The 16,755-nt window shown below is 36.1% G+C and overlaps 2 protein-coding genes across 5 annotated transcripts; one reads left to right on the top strand and one right to left on the bottom strand.

The window, feature by feature from the left end:
* Positions 1–2,849: 2,849 nt before the first annotated feature.
* On the bottom strand, positions 2,850–9,774 carry LOC121260637. 2 transcript variants are annotated; one of them, XM_041162578.1, is made up of 7 exons: positions 9,326–9,774; positions 8,112–8,153; positions 6,958–7,086; positions 5,657–5,892; positions 4,615–4,651; positions 3,730–3,787; positions 2,850–3,628 (listed from the first exon to the last, which is right to left on the bottom strand). In XM_041162578.1, the coding sequence occupies exons 1-7, from the start codon at positions 9,455–9,457 to the stop codon at positions 3,552–3,554; spliced, it is 711 nt and encodes a 236-aa protein (XP_041018512.1). In that variant the 5' UTR covers positions 9,458–9,774; the 3' UTR covers positions 2,850–3,551. The 2 variants fall into 2 exon arrangements, with proteins under 2 accessions (XP_041018512.1, XP_041018513.1); XM_041162579.1 differs by lacking the exon at positions 8,112–8,153 and having other exon boundaries at positions 9,326–9,769.
* Positions 9,775–11,141: 1,367 nt separating this feature from the next.
* Positions 11,142–15,951, top strand: LOC121260647 (probable pectin methylesterase CGR3). 3 transcript variants are annotated; one of them, XM_041162593.1, is made up of 7 exons: positions 11,142–11,303; positions 11,495–11,661; positions 11,802–11,841; positions 12,021–12,062; positions 13,101–13,475; positions 14,105–14,160; positions 15,423–15,951. In XM_041162593.1, exons 2-7 carry the CDS (start codon positions 11,545–11,547, stop codon positions 15,573–15,575), a joined length of 783 nt encoding a protein of 260 aa, XP_041018527.1. In that variant the 5' UTR covers positions 11,142–11,303; positions 11,495–11,544; the 3' UTR covers positions 15,576–15,951. The 3 variants fall into 3 exon arrangements, with proteins under 3 accessions (XP_041018527.1, XP_041018528.1, XP_041018529.1); XM_041162594.1 differs by having other exon boundaries at positions 11,179–11,373; XM_041162595.1 differs by having other exon boundaries at positions 11,179–11,402.
* Positions 15,952–16,755: the final 804 nt, after the last annotated feature.

Below are 16,755 nucleotides of genomic sequence, written 5' to 3'. Positions count from 1 at the left end.
GTGCACTCCACTAATGTAATTGGCCAAAAAAATTATTTTATTCTAAAAAAAAGTGACAGCCAATCACATTAATAGAGTGTGTAAAAAATACACAAAAATAACTGCACATAGATTTTTTAGTAAAATATTAGCCTCAACAGTTGAGACTTCTTGTTGGAAGAGAATATCGTAATGACATTAATAGCTCCTCAATCGTTAGAAGATGAAAGAGGTCGTCTGTATTAGGAAACGACTAGTGCATAGGATCCGTGTTTTGAATTTGACTAGGCTCGTTTGGATAGTGAAAATATTTCATCTCATCATATCTCATCATTACAATTTTTTCAAATTTCCACACAAAATATAATAAATAATTCAATTTTTTCAAATTCTAGAATGATAATAATATTAAAAAATAACATTCTAATAATATTTTATTCAACATTCATCTAAAACTATATTATCTTATCTCATTATCCAAACAATACCTAAGAGGTAGGGCTGTGACCATATCCAACACACCTTCAGGGGGAGGGAGTTCAAGAGTGCTCCGCTTCAAATAAAATAGAGAAAGTCTATTTGTAACCGACCAAGGAAACCGCATCTCACGTGGCCAAATAGAAACGACGATGTTTCTTCTATTCTTCCTCTTCCTCTTCTTCCCATTTTTTCTCATTTCATAATCACGACTGCCAACCTCATTGTTTTCACTTCTTCGTTTGGATAAACCCCAAAATCATTGAAAATTTTCACAAAGAACTGTGTGGTTTTGACAAGAATAATCATTACTTTACCATTGCCAATTGATCCATCAAAAGTAAACACCAAGCTTCTTCCAAAATCGCAAACCCAAAATCGCAGCTTTTCTTTCAGACCCAGACCAAACGCGATACTTATTCTGAAAGTGGAGGATAGGAGTTCTAAAACCTAACTTTCTTAACCGCAAACCCAACATTTCAGACCTATCCTCCGCTTTTATATACTTATTTTCTACTCTTTTTTTGTAGTGCTTAACGATTTTCGTTTCCATTTCTGGACTTTTCGAGCTTTGGTTCATTCCGCTTTTCTTTTTTCGGAATTCTTAAATTTCCTTTTCCATGCTTTTCGACCCCGTATAATAAGGTTAATGCTATCGGATCTGTTCGGTGCCTTTCTCATCTGTACAAACTGTTTGGTTGCCAAGAAAACTCAAGTAAAGAAAAGGCAATAATACTTGAGATTTTTTGTTGTGTTGCAATGAAGTTTGATGGTGGAACCATGCTTTTAATTAGTAAAGGTGTTTGTTTACTTCAATGTGGAACAAAAATAATTTTGAGATTCGATTTTCGTTGTTTTCTTTCTTTCTTCTATTTCCCCCATTTTCTCGGCAATCACTCGGGACAATATTAGATAGTTGGGAGTGATATTTTCTCTAAATATCTGATTACTATTATGACAACATCAGGAAAAACGAAGAAGCTAAGTTGGGAGTGATGTATAAATCAGAGGGGATGAATCTGAGTTGGGAGTGTGAAGTATAAATCAAGTTTCTTCCAGACCCAACATCGCAAACCCAACATTTCAGAATCACTACTTTCTTGTTCTAAAATCTGACTTTCTTAAAGCTACATCAGCCGATTCCTCCACGGTTTTGCACGTCGGTTGTCCTAGCAATTTTGAAAAACAAAAATGTTGGTTACAACTGAGGGGAGGAACCGCGGCGTAACCGCGTCCCATGTGGACATAAAATGAAAACGGTGTGTTTTCATTCCCCCACAAACCAGAAAACAAGCCGCCCCTGCTTCATCTTCTCCACAGAACATTCTTCCCCAACTTACAGACGTCTTCCCACCTTCAAGGAATACCATCAATCATTTACTTTTTGTTTATTTTATACTCTGGCTATGGAAAAAGCCCAGGTAGAGATTGAATGCTGCCTCTTCAAAATTCCCCTCCCTCTTCAAATTTCAGAAGCCAAAGAAAACCAAAAGGAAAAAAAAAAGTTTCCCCAAATACCTCCTTAAATTTTGCTGGGTTGTTAACTGCCTTTGCCATGAGTGCTTCATCTTCATAAACATCAAACCAGTACTTATCAAAAACAAAAAATAAAACTCGAACCAGTCCTTTTTTTTTCTTTAATTTTCTTAAGATTTCTGCTGTACCGTATACTCTCCCAATGCACTTAGGACCTCATCTTCTTTTGTGATATAGGCGCAAATGGTATTCCAGGATTTATATATAGTGATGAAGAAAGAGAGGAAGATAAAAGGATGCAACCCAGAACCAAATCAAGAACTGGTTTTGTGATATAGTGATGAAGCAAGAGAGGAAGATAAATGGTTTTGTTGGCTGGAGAAATGGTCCTCTGGGGAAATTGGTTTCCGATGAAGAAATGTAAAGAGGTGCTTTGAGAGAGGGATGAGACTGTTTTGGGTGATGTGGGTCTGAGACGGCATTCCTACTGCAAAAGGCAGAAGGGGAAAAAAAAGCCAGCTGGGTAGTAGAGAAGTGGTAAGGAGTGGCTCTGCCTTTCTTTCCTCTCAAACCGCCAACTGTAACAAGGAATACCTATTTATCTTCCTGGCTTCCATTGTCTTCCCAGCTTCAAGGAATACCATCAGGGAAGAAAAAAAAAGGAGAACAATATAAAGAACAAGCAAAACCAAGAACTAAAAGAATACCATGATTTTTCTTCTTATTTTCGTCAGTTTTGTGTTTTTTTTTTTTACTGACATGGCTTTATTCCACATCAGCAGATTACCCGGCGGTTTCCCACCGCCGGTTGTACGTAGTAAAACCCTTATAAAAATACTTAAATAGTTTAATTGCATTTCGAAATCTTGCATGGATTAAGAGATAAAATTTAAAAGGCAATAACCTCCACAGGTTACTTGAACATTTCATCACAATCATAAAGGATAATCCGATCTTTCTATAACACTTAAAACAACTACACAATACTTGGCAAGAATTTGTTGGGTCACCACAAACATTACAAATTGAACAACTCCACTTAGTGCCTGCTAGAAACGTCACAATTCAGAAATAGGAGACATTACACACATTCTTCAAATTAAAGGAAGATCAAATGAGATTATAGTTTAAATAGGAATGAATATTAGTAAACAACACCACGCTTTTAGCCAAGTTGTTCTCATTGCTGTAAAAAGTTCCCTTCACGACTGAACGTAAATTACATCTAAATCGGGGAACTCCACCTGAAGTAGATTATCATTCTTTATCGATTGTGTTAACAAGTAATGAGCAATACAGATGTATCCGAATTGAATTATTTGTAATTTACTCAACCACAAAATCGAACTTGGCGACATCATATATTACATGGGAGACACACACGGTGGTATGCTTTATAAATACGTAACCCACCCTCTTATGTGCAACTCGATTACTCAAAAGTCATCATTCATACCTAGATAGCCTGTCGTAAAATATTATAATCTCACTCAATAAGTCCAATTAATCACTTTTCTGGTTACAGCTCTAATACCGTTAAGAAAAAGGTTGAATTGAGCAGCTGTATACCACAAAATACCAGAGCATTCTTCTAGGTCTGACCAGTTTGTGTGGCAGAGTCAAGAAAAATTCTTTCTTTCTTGCTTTATGGCCTCATAGGACGTCATCACCTCTTTAAACTTTGCCTCAGCAGCATCTGAAACAAAACACGGGCAACAAAATTGAACTGGGGACAAAGGGGAAAATGTTCAAATTAATAGCTTCAGATTACTATAGTTGCATCAAGTAATGGCCAACCTTTGTTATCCTGGTTCTGATCTGGGTGAAACGCCTTTGCCTTGGTCCTGAATGCTGTCTGCAAGGACAAAACAAATATTAGCCCTTAGTAGTTTCAAATATCTAATTAAGAGATGTTATCTGGTTTATTAAAGTAACCACTACAGATAAGTAATGAATGTAGACGTGACATGTAGCTGGGTTATTATAAACAATATCACATGCTTAAAAACTCATCTCCATTCCCCCCAACTGGAATTAGAACCATTTGATACAAAAATTGGGCTCTAACACAGCATTCAAAGGCCCATCACCCAAATCCGGCATGCAATTATAAATGAAAAAGAAAAGAAAATTACTGATTATGAACATTATCACGAGTTGATCAACATCACACCTTAACAAGATAAACATGACACAACTGTTTGTTGGATATACAACTCAAGAACAGCTTATAGCTTGTGAAGTAGCCACACACCACCACATTAGCTAGCATAAAAAACTATTTTTTATTTTTAAGGACTGAGGTCGTCCCATAGTAAGCAGTGTGTTTTTACACCAGTTTGCAAGTAGCAGAATCCTTTTAGTCAAAGTTTCATGACACTGTATCCAAGTACCGAAGAAAGAGATAATAATACCATTAACAAATATAAAGAATGATCATCCATGAAGAATTACAAGAATAACAAACAATGGCAATTTGATATTAATTCAATTTGATATTAATTCCATATCCCTTCCCCCTTCCCCCCCCCCCCCCCCCCCCCCCCCCCCCCCCCCCCCCCCCCCCCCCCCCCCCCCCCCCCCCCCCCCCCCCCCCCCCAATGAAACAGAGAATTAAAAAAACTGTAAGATAATGCATCCCAACAGAGATGCCAAAAAATACCGCATTGATTCGAAGAATACCTTAATCTCAGCATCAGTATATGGTGTTGTTCTGCACCTGTTCCAAAGAAAGACAAGCATTAACTTCTTTTAGTTTTTTATCTAATTACAAGAATGGATGTCCAATGCATTAGCTTTTCCTAACACGGCTCAAACAATAATATGATTCCATGAAGCTCATTCGCATGCATTTCACATATAAGACTATCAAGAAAAATCACTTCAGCTTAAGAGAATGGAAACTCAACTTAGTGCATCAGCAGCATTTATGCAGAAGCTTAAAAAAAATTAGGGCTCGTTTGGATACTTAGAATATCTCAGAATTATGTGAATTGTGAATAGTAGTGAAATGATTTGAGTTAAGATGTTTTATTGGGTTTTGGCAAAGGAGAGTGAAAAGGCTGAATAAAAATATTATAAAATTAAAAAATTGTTTGAATATTATTTTTGTTTTCAAATTTAAAAAAGTTAAAATGTTTTTTGTGTTTTGTTTAGAAGTTTGGGAAAGTTGTATTCGGTTTTGTGTTTGGATAATGATTAGGTAATAATTAGATGAAAAAATTAAAGATTTAAAATTGAAAAATGTTTCATGTTTGTGTGATGTTTGGGAAGGAAATTATGAGAAGTTTTGAGAATATCTTAGAATAATTCTTTACCCAAACAAGGTCTTAATCTACCCATGCAAATTCCTGTAATTTTCTGCCCACATGGATGCCATGCTTTAATGGAGGTTTCTTCTTTTTAAAAGATTTGGATCTACAATATGAAGAAAGTATTGTATTATGATCTTATTAAAGAGAGTTGAAACAAAATAGCTAGAGTTTAAACATGCTAAGAGTCAATTGATAAAATTTTCAGTAAAGATGTTTTGATGTCTAAGAAAAGGAAAAGATACATCTTTCAATGATGATGTGATAAAATCCCAATAGTTCTTGTTACTGACAGCTTGTTAGGTGGGATGCATACCATTTTCATTATAATAAAATATTAGTATTATAATAAAATAAGTCAGTTGACATAATTCCCGGTAGTCATTGCAACTAAGTTTCTGTAACACCCTCACCTGTCCAGACCTAAAACCGAATAATGATGCGATAATGAATAACCCGCACTTGCTCTTGGAGTTTCCCTGTAATTAGTTCTGTGATCTTTATAGGATGAATCAGTTTTCCAATACCAGTCTTCTCGCTGGAAATGTTGATGATATGCCCCTGGACCACTTTCCTTCCAGCTCTCATAGCTCCTTTTGTATTTGTTCCTCTCTCTATTAAACACACTTTGCATTCGCCTTATGCGTTCCTACAAAGGGCAGAAGTCGTGTACAATAATAAAAGAAATACAGACCAATAAAACAAAAATACAATGAACAGGATTACGGGTTTAAAGCTAACCAGGCAAGCATGGAATTAAAATAAAAATTTAGCCAAGCGGACAGCATGTTGACATACAGGAAAAAGCTAGCTCCGATGGTAATATATAGCACACATGGAAAGGCAGAAATATCATTTTTTTTTCACCCAGGGGAAAAAGAAGAAGAAGAAAAAAATATCATTCATCAGAATCCCAATTATGGTGACAAAAATGAAAAGTAGGCAACCCTCGAGAGTAATGAATTACAGTACTACCAATTCCAAAGAGGAAACCTGTGAGTGATGAGAAACTCTGTGTATGTGTGTGTGCACACCCACACGCACATGCACCCACCCACCCACCCATGCACCCACCCACCCACCCATGCACGGCCGTGTATATGGAACCACCAAGGAACTAACTTTATGAGTTTTCATGTTACACACATGTATTAACCTAATAAGATTAAGATTGATGTTAATGACCACCCATTTTAAAGCAAAATCACCAAACATCCCCAAATACCATAAGCACATGAAGTGCTTCAGAAGATAAAGGATAAAGCATAGCATGGCATATCATTAAACGGGTCAAGTTTATATCTTTTTGTATTTATTATTTTGTTAAAGCAGGATCAAGTTCATATCTATATGACATTTCAATCTCTACTCTTTTCCACTTTGCTGGTCCTTGTAGAAAAAGTAAGGACTAATCTTTCATTGGTAGTTCATTATTTTGTGAAAATCTTCTAAAAAAACAACATTGTTTTAAGTAAAAATTTATTAATATCAATAGGTGTAACCAAGTATACTAGGTGTATACAAGAGAGAACACCTTTAAAAAAAAAACAACATTGTAAATATTTAACAAGGTAACTTCTACACCCTTTATCATCACGCTTTCCCACAAAGAGATTTAAACAAATTCTAAATAGTTTTACCATCACACTTGGCTTTAAAAGAATTTTGGCTACAGAAAAAACTAAAAAGTGACAAAATGGTTGAAAGAACTCACTACTCTCTCCATTTCTTCTTCATACTCCTCTTGCATGCGGCGATTATACCTTTTCCATGCTTCCTCCTGAAAGCTTGACCGAAAAGAACTGCCAGTTGCTCCCTTCCGTGATGATTGCGACCTGGCCAACTTTTGTGGTGCAGTTACGCACAATATCAGCTTCACCAGTACATTAACATTCGAGGGAAATAAACTTTCACCCTCTAACTAATAGGTTGATTACATTTTGTATCCCAAATTAACAAAACTGACATGGTATCCTTCAACAACCAAAAGCAACAAATGACCCCAATCCAATAATGGCCGTCAAGATAGATGAGAAATAGGTGAAAAAAAATAGGTGGCATGACACAATCGACTATTAGATCATAATGAATGGTGCACATCACAGTTTTCCGGTAGTTTAAGGGTGCAATGCGTCAATTTTGATGGATTGAGATGCAAAATGTAAAACATCTGTTAGCGGAAAGTGTATTGTTTTACTACCATATCTATTTTTCTTGAGAGCAAACCCCTAGATGAAACCAATCCTCTTTCAAATACAGGTTATCAACAAGATCCTTGTAGAATAAGTAGCCTAAATGATAACAGTATGTTACAAGAAACAACCACGCGTGTAAGATGGGTAAGGACAGATAAATAAGAGTCTGACTAGAACCCATGGGTGCGACTTTTACTGCACACACACCCTTTTTTTCTGAAGTCAGGCCTCATATAAGCTGAAAAACCAGCAAGCATAATCCTAAACTGTTGAATTAAAGATTATTTTTCTACTAGAAAATAAATTAAGAATCACTGCCATTTCTAACATAGAGTTCACTTCAAGTTCAAGTAAAATTCAACATATCGCACCTCAATAATAAAGTTCTTACTTACTGATAAAAAAAAAAATCAGTCAGCATATTGCACCCACAATAGATACTAATGGGCTGAGCTTCCATGACTTTCTTGTATTTCTTTCTAATTTTAATTACGTTCCTATTGTATATGTCATGTGTACTTGGGCTATGCCCTTTCAGCTTTTAAGTAATACCTTCGATTATTAAAAAAATAGCATATCGCGCAAGTAGGACTTTGAATTCAGGAATTTGGACTAAGAAACACAAGAAAAGGCCTGGAAAATAGAAAATTGGGAAACATAGAATGTGCACCACCTGAACATAGAACCAATCAACAGTCCTTCGCAGTTGGCCAACCTGCCAAATTGCTCAAGGATCAAAAGCAACATCTAAAATAATGTAAGGAGAAAAGAACACAAAAAAGGCAAAGTTCTCATGTAGCAGAGATGCCTCAATTGCTAAACTTTAGAGCGCCTTGTAGAGACTTGAGATGATATCTACTTTCTATCAACCGTATAATGAAATTGTACAGTGAAGCCATAACACTAATTAGATCGGAGCACTGTCCCTTGTATCCAAGAGGTTAGCCTTTGTTCCTACCTAATAAGATGTATTTGGCAAGCAAAACAACGATAAAGTGAAAGAACCGCTATCTGTTTAAAAGCAGCAAAAATAGTGAATCAAGATGGCAATGAGAGTGTTAAAAATAGTTAAATGTGAACCTGTTACCCTTCTTGTTTAAAATGTAAATATAAGAACCCATTTCCTGAGTTATAGTTCAAGCAAGCGTCTAAAGCATATCTTGCAAACGTCAATATTTACACTCCAGGAAGAAAGGCAATAGCTAGTAATACTTCTAGTTGGAAATTTAAAAATAAAAACTAAAACATAAATTGAAAGACAGGCTGCTCAATCGTCACTGCACCATAGTATGCGGAATGCTTTATAAATTAAATTAAGAAAAACTCCGTTCCAAAATTAAGCGACATGTACCCCTATAACAATTATATGTTCACATTAGTTAATTCACTTTCTGCTCCTCATTTCTTCAGTTATCCATGAGAAATTTCATTGCAAATAATTCTCCACATCAGGTACATCAAGCATACCTTGACAACACCTATAACTACACTAATAAATTTTAAAACACGAGTGGCTTGCACGTACGCCGAAAATTAGCTTTACAAGCAGACAAACTAATAACTGACTTTGTACACGTCGCAGATTAGCAAACCATAACAGTACGATCTGATTTGTCTGAAACTGCAATAGAGGGAAAAAATACGGTTTAAAGGTTAAGTCATGCAATTTCGCAATTAATCAAATAATTCTGCAGATTGTATTTAGGTTCACTCAGCATCTCCGTGCAATATCCGAATTCCACTAAGAAAGCCTGTTGTATATGTTCGATTAAGAAACATAATTCCCACTTAAGAAACATGATTATTCGAAAAGGAAGACCACTCGAAAGCATCAGGAACCTGTCCAGCCAAAACACAAGAAAATAGATGGAATTATATGTTACTCACGGCGAAAGTGGTGGCAGTGGCACCGATTAGCCCGAAGAGAAAAATCCCCCAAAGCTTCATATCTTCCACTTTTTCTTGATTTGGAGACGGACATGGATTATCCTTGTTCGGCTTATCACCGTCGCCGGCCATGTTTATCGGAAATTACAGATTTTGTATACTCAGCGATTGCTATTAGCAAATGATGCGAATGGATACCCTAAACGCATGTTTAGGGCTTGTTATTGTTTCTGTTTTTTCTTGTTCTCTCTTTTGGCTTGAGGTCTTCTTCACACCGCCTTTGGATTTGTTTCTCTGTCTATCTCCCTTCCTATGTGCGTGTGAAGTGTAATGTTCATGCGAGCAGGAGTTCTGAGATAAATTAGAACAGAATTTTTTTGAAGGAGAACAGCGTGCGGTGCGAATTGGCAGAGAAAGTCTCCTGGATAACTCGCACATCAACCTTTATACCTGTAAGTACGTAATTTTGGATTGCGTGGCATTAAAAATGATCTTTCTGAACAGGTTTCGGTGGGACATTGCCAACAGGAGTCAGGGGTACACGGACTACCAAAGTATACGGTGCTCATCATATCTCAGAAAGAAGTGGGCTCATCCTGGCCCATAAAAATTCAGAGAGCCTGTAGATCCGGTTTGGATTTATAATCTATTTCAATTCATCTCAACTTATTTCATTATTATTTATTATTATTTATTAATTTTAACTCATAAATTTTATTATTATTTATAATCTATCTCATTATTATTCACAATTCATTTCAACTCATATTCGAATCCAAACGAAACTATCTGATTTAATCATTTAAAAATATTGAATTGAAGAATTATTAGAACTCAAATAATAAATTCTCAAAAAATTCAATTTGCACACAAATTGAAGGAAAATAAAAAAGCAGAGCGCGGAGGTCACCCCAAGCCCAAGGTGGAAGACCTCTTCACGTTATTATATAAGAAATAAGTATTAAGTAGGAGATGTAATTGTAGAGGTAAGAGAGCCTCTCCTTTTATCACGGAGAGAGGATCTTCTCTACCCACAAGTGATACAAGGGGGATCACTCCCACCTTTATCACTAAGGTGGAGATATTTTCTCACTTATTTAAAGAAACATTATCATCTAAAAAGTATCTTATGATAATTACATCACTCTTGTATTGTTCTAAAATGATTAATAGAGAGTATCTTGCATATCAAGATAATTGAAAAAGATAATTTGTGAAGTTTGGACATAGCCTGGATAGAGAGGAAAAAATTTCAGGGTATGTTTCGATATTAAAAGGATATTAGATTATCTGTGAATAATAATAAAATAATATATTAATAATTTGTGAATAATAGAGAATTGTTTGTAAATAATAATGACTAATATATAGAAATAATAGTGAAATAATCTGAAATGATTTCAACGATCAAACACAGCCGGTCTCCCTCCTTTCACCGACGGTGTGACCCTTCCCATTCTAAGAAGTTTATTGGGGACATCTTGCATTATCATGGAGGATTGGTGGCGTCTGGACAAGGGCAAACCTTTTGACAACTTACTAAAGAGAGACTAATGAAAGTATTGATTTTGAGTGCTTTTAAAAGAATACTCCATTAGTTCAAATGAAAAAACCCATGGATCAAAGGAGTGATAGAATAACGAGACATAAACCATCTATGCATTTTAATAAAATGGATTAAACGGAAAAATACGATAATTAGCTATGGATAGAGTCATAGAGCAAGGGAAATAATTAAAAAACATAATTAATTATTTATCAAAAATCCCATTGTCCATCGAAACCGTTGGATCGTTGCAACCGACACCAATTGCCCTCCAACAATAAAGTGCTTTATCATTCATTTGCTAGAACTGGCGACAGAGACGTTAACGTAACCCCGGAATCTCTCTCTCTCTGTGAGTGTTAGAACAGGGAGAATTCAGATCTAGCCCCGTCTTAACGCTCAAAATGCGGGTTCTCTAGTGACTCTTCTCAGGTAATTGTCAGTCCACTAATCACACTTAGAAAAAATCCATGTACGGATTAGTCTGGGTAATATGCATTTTGTAAGTTCGCCGCATCAATCTCCAGCTTCTATGCTTTATAATTCTCTCTTAAACTTTTAGCTCTTCTTGCTCGGTCTCCTCGATCTGCATCAATTCTCATAGTTTTTGTTCGCTTGGTTAGTTTTTAAACCAGTAAAAAATATCGCATAGCCATTTGTTAAGTTCGAGACCATGTGGAGGAGACCAGTGAATCCATCTCGAAGACTCGGGGACAGCGGGGGAGGCGGTTTGCTTGCCAATTCCAAATCGCGGTCTTCTCCGATTTTATCTGTTGGGCTTATTGTTTTGGTAAGAAACTGCGTTTACCGAATCCAGACCCTTTATATTCCAAATAATGTTAATTTCGGTACTCTACTTTTTCCGCTCTTTTTTCTTTTTGGTTCTAGTGGTTTACGTTTATTTCATTTCTTTGTTGGGGAATATTTCAGGGAGCACTGCTTTTTATTGCCTATTCATACGGCAACTCAGGTAAATATGAGTGTTGTTGTTAGCCTGTTTAAATAGCTAGAATAGCCTAATAACAAATCTAATTAAAATCTTTACAAAATTACAACTACTAGTTACGTATATTGCAATTTATGGGCGTGTATGTGGGCGTACCTGGACTTGTGCCTAGACTGAACAACATTTTTGTTTTCATATGATAGGTGCATCTGGCAACAATATGGAAGCTATAAGCAGGGTTGAAGGTATTGCCTTACTTCCAAAGTTTCACAGTTTGACCATTTATTTCAGTTTTATTTTCAATAGTATCACGGTGGTATTGTCATACACCTTAAACCGATATTTGATAGCTGCAATCGGTTGGTTTCACCATGTTGCTGATGCAGAGTTCGCTTATATTACCTAGCGCAGAAAATAATTGAAATGCATCTGATGAATGAAAGTGAAATCAAATAGATGGGTACTATTGTCACAGTTGAAATAGAAGACTATTTAGTTGGAAATTTCTATCATTAATGAATTTGTTAGAGATCTATTGTGAATCTTAGCTTGTCTCCATGTAACTTTCCTTGTTGTCATCGCTCCTCTCCCTCCCTCCCCCCCCCCCCCCCCCAATTTATTTTACTGGTCTTCTGGCACTTGATACGTGCTTTTAGTACCACAATGCTTCTTATAATTTTCATGGCTTCTAGTCACTGCTTTGTGCCCACCAAGTATATTTAGTTTTGGGTGCAAACTAAAGTTTTGTGGAGCCTACAAGCTCATTAATTTGCATCAATAGAATTAAGAAAATGCCTCAGCTGCTCATTCTGTTAGTTTCCTTTTCAAATTATGGAATTTTGAGGTGGTTATAATTTATATCATCTCAAAGTTTGCTTCACTTTGCATCAAGATTATATGTTGTAACTAGCCTTGTTTTACGCTACATAAAATTCCTGCTAACCGAAAGTAATGCGGAATTGATAAAAAATGAATTTGCGGCTTCTCATGTGAACATGATTAAATGTTGGATACTCAGTTCCACAAGCAAAACAATCCACTTTAGTTACCAGAGTATAATAATTCTGATATCCTGGAGAAATTTTCTAGAAAATGATGTCCTTAAAGAAGGGCCAATTAGAATGGAGCAAACATATATGCTGCCTCCAGTGAATATCAAAGCTTGCAATTGGGATGCTTGCAATTTTATTGATAAATATCAAAGCTCCAATATATATAGTTGGTCCAATATTTCTTGCAATTTTCCATCATTTTAAGAATTCCAAATTTCTCCACACATGCAGGTGATTACTCATGCACTGCAGAGGTCCAACGAGCAATTCCTATTTTGAAGAAAGCATATGGAGACAGCATGCATAAAATTTTGCATGTTGGTCCGGACACCTGTTCGGTGGTTTCTAAATTGCTTAAAGAGGAGGAAACTGAAGCCTGGGGCGTGGAACCATATGATATAGAGGATGCAGATACTAACTGCAAAGCTCTTGTCCGCAAAGGCATTGTGCGTGTAGCTGATATCAAGTTTCCTCTTCCATATAGACCAAAATCGTTTTCCCTTGTAATTGTTTCAGATGCTCTGGATTACTTATCTCCAAGATATCTCAACAAGACCCTTCCTGATTTGGCAAGAGTATCAGCTGATGGTCTTGCGATATTTACAGGTAAATCTCCAAGAGAAGTTTATCCTCTCTCTCACTTTGCATCATGGGTGCTTGAGTTTGGATTTAAAATTCTTTTCTCACCCTCAATATTTTCTCGTACAATCCATTACCTGAAGCAAATTATTTTTTCCATTATATTAGCAAAAGGAACTAGGTGTCCATGTGCTATACTGCTATAAGACTTTAAAAAAAATGAAATGTGACCTTTTCATCTACTGTGATGGCTTAAGATGAAATAAGTACCACTTCACTAGCAGTTTTTCAATCTCATTCATTTTTTGCTTTTCCCATTGTTTCTGTAACGGTAATAAATCTATTTGACTTCATATGTAGCCAGTCTGTTGTTGGTTGTTTTTCTTTTTCTACCCACCCTGCTAACCTGCCCGCAACTTTGAGTATGTGCATTCGTACATTCATTCCCATGTACTCGAGATTCATATTTTCCACAGATGCCAACTTTTTCTTTTGGGTTTTTCACAAATTTGTTCATTTTTCCTCGGCAATTTAAGCTTTAAAGACATTGTTTCTGGTGTCTAATTTAATACTTCAATTGAGAAAGGTATATAAATAGTTTTTTTTTTTTTTTCTAACTTTTTGGTGACTTTTTTCTTTAAATATTTGCCATGTAGGCTATCCTGGTCATCAGAGAGCTAGAGTTTCTGATGTGTCCAAATTTGGAAGGGCGGTAAGTGGTGGTCGCTTTTACAATCATAGCATTTTCCTTAATCGCTATGCATGTGTTTGTTAAACCTTGAACTTGGATGTCAAATGGCCCGTAGTAACCCTTATATTGATTTCCAATGACAGTTTATATCCTTGCGTTTTGTGCGTATGCGCAGGCTCGTGTGTGTGTGTGTGAGAGAGAGAGAGAGAGAGAGAGAGAGAGAGAGAGAGAGAGAGAGGCCTTTCTTTTGGGGGATGTTATGCTTTGCAGTCTGTTCCAGATACCTTGTTGTGAATATGTGTATGTAATCTCTATCTAGGTTTTTCGGTTTCCGACAGGTAAGAAAAATAATATGGTTATAGAATGTGAAAAGTAATCCAAAGGCAAAATGACCCAGCTTATGTAATTACAGTTGGGTACCTTGCAATGAGCCACCCAATTAAGGCTATGTTCTAAGAGAATAACCCCTACAATAAGTAAACCTCTGACCTCTAGATGCCTTGAGCTTAGGCCACCTCAGAGTTGAATGTTCTTAGCCGTTTGAATTGTGATGGAAAGTATAATGAGATTAGTAACGTCTATACCATTTAAGATGCTCCTTTCATTGTATTGAATAGAAGTTTTCCTTTTTTTATTTACTTCCCTTTGAGGATTGTATGATGCAACCCTATTGAAGGTGTGAGATAGGAAACCTTAATGCTTGGGGTTCGTCTATGATTTATTTTTCCTGTTATTCTTTGATATTCCATTCTTATAATCCCAAATTTGAAACCCCAAACCACCCCTTTATAAAAACTTCCATTGTAATCCGAGGAAGTCCAAATACAAATACCAACTCACTGTTATACAGCACTAGAACAGTCATCTGAACACTTTAGTTTTCCTCGTTGTTTTGTCTCAAAATCCTATACTTTCCTTACATAAATCATATATTCCCTAATACTTTCAGTTTGCCTTCACAAAAGATTTTTATCACTAGCTATCCGGAAGCCTACAACCCCTGCATCCAGATAAAATTCTGCAACCTATTTGGTATAAAAGCCTTTGTCCTGCGACAATTTTCATAAGAGTGCCAGACCCATGTCATGGAGGCTTTTCTGAAAATTACATTTCTTTCGGTGATGGCCATGCCTTTTCATGTGCTTACTTTGAGGCAGATGTTACCTCTTACCACTTGTTCATCTTCCTGCAACTGGATAGATGTTGCTGCCAAACTGAATGTTAATTTCTATATTGATGATTTGGTTCTCATCGGAATAACATGCTGACTTTTTTCTCTGAAGGCTAAATTGAGGAGCTCTTCCTGGTGGATACGATATTTTATTCAGACTAACTTAGAAGAGAATGAAACAGCCGTTAAGAAGTTTGAACAGGCTGCAACAAAGAGATCATACGTCCCCAGCTGCCAAATATTCCACCTCAAGTCATTCCATTGACATCTTGCTTCCTTTAACCTCTGGTCATTTGGCCGACATCTTGAAATTCTTGGGTCAGTGATTTTGAAGCTCCAAAGTGCAGCCAAATCAGATCTTTGGTTCTCAGCGGTAACAATTTCTCTGGAAAATGATTGTCATTATAATATTCTGTATGGTAAAACCGCATAGTTATGTTCTTCGTATTAAATTGTTGTATGGAATGAAGCATGAATCAGTAATGTATCAGCTCTTTCCAAGCTCACTGATTGTTGTAACTCGAGTAGAGTTTTGGTAGACTGTTATTCACGTGTAGCGTGTTATGATGTGAACCAAACTAGCACTGGATTGTCAGTGATCGTTGGAAAGAGGGAGCATGAATGTCATTGTCTTGCATAAATTTTTACCTATGTTTTTCGTTTTAGTGCTGCTAGCTTGGAGTAGAAATTCTGGAAATACTTACGGTAACCATCATAGTAATTTAAGCGTGCAAAATGACTGCATGGTGGCATAAACCATTAAGCAACGATTTTATGATGTCAAAAATAACTATTAGGGGTTGGCTCAAGTGGTAGAGGTTTTGGGCTTGGGGTATGCTCACCCGGGTCTACGGTTCAAATCTCTTTGGGTAAATAATCTCTAGAAACTATTAGATTATGAGATTTTTTTTTTTTTTTTTTTTTTTAAATTATCAAAAGTGCACTTGCGAAAATTTTTTTGTCAAAGGCTTATACACTCTGCGATCAGTCAGGATGTTGTTCTTGGACACTCAGTGTCAATAAAAAAAATACAAAAATGCTTAATGATTAAGAAAATATTTTTTCAATTATGTATTTTTTTAAAAATGTTTAAGGATAACCAAAAAAAAAAAAAAAAGATTTTTCTACCCTTATCCACCCGTCTCGTGCTACACCTGCTCATTAAAAGAAAAACAGTTAGTAAGATGGGGCTCATGTCTGTTGTTTTCTCAAGCGCCCTTGTGGCTCTGGATCCTAGTAAACAAAAGGGTAAAAAGTAAAATTTCAAATCATTGAGAATATCTTTTAGGATATAATTCCTTTTGTTTCTTGGTATTTGGTCCTCGAAACAGAGAAAAATGTTATTTCACTTTTTTTATGACACATTGTTTCGTTTGCCACCTTCTTAGCCAAATGTTAATTATAAGTCTAAACTTTAATTAAATGTGAGAAAAAATTTTTATATT

This window comes from Juglans microcarpa x Juglans regia, chromosome 4D (assembly GCF_004785595.1).
Source record: "Juglans microcarpa x Juglans regia isolate MS1-56 chromosome 4D, Jm3101_v1.0, whole genome shotgun sequence".
Lineage (NCBI taxonomy): Eukaryota > Viridiplantae > Streptophyta > Magnoliopsida > Fagales > Juglandaceae > Juglans > Juglans microcarpa x Juglans regia.
This window is presented reverse-complemented; position numbering and strand designations above follow the sequence as displayed.

Coding starts and splice junctions, on each gene's coding strand:
- LOC121260637 (XM_041162578.1), bottom strand. CDS start 9,457: ATGGCCGGCGACGGTGATAAGCCGAACAAGGATAATCCATGTCCGTCT. Junction 5,893..6,957: donor AAGAAGAAATGGAGAGAGTA/GTGAGTTCTTTC, acceptor TGCCCTTTGTAG/GAACGCATAAGGCGAATGCA. Junction 4,652..5,656: donor TCGGTTTTAGGTCTGGACAG/GTGAGGGTGTTA, acceptor TCTTTGGAACAG/GTGCAGAACAACACCATATA.
- LOC121260647 (XM_041162593.1), top strand. CDS start 11,545: ATGTGGAGGAGACCAGTGAATCCATCTCGAAGACTCGGGGACAGCGGG. Junction 11,662..11,801: donor CTGTTGGGCTTATTGTTTTG/GTAAGAAACTGC, acceptor GGAATATTTCAG/GGAGCACTGCTTTTTATTGC. Junction 12,063..13,100: donor AGCTATAAGCAGGGTTGAAG/GTATTGCCTTAC, acceptor CCACACATGCAG/GTGATTACTCATGCACTGCA.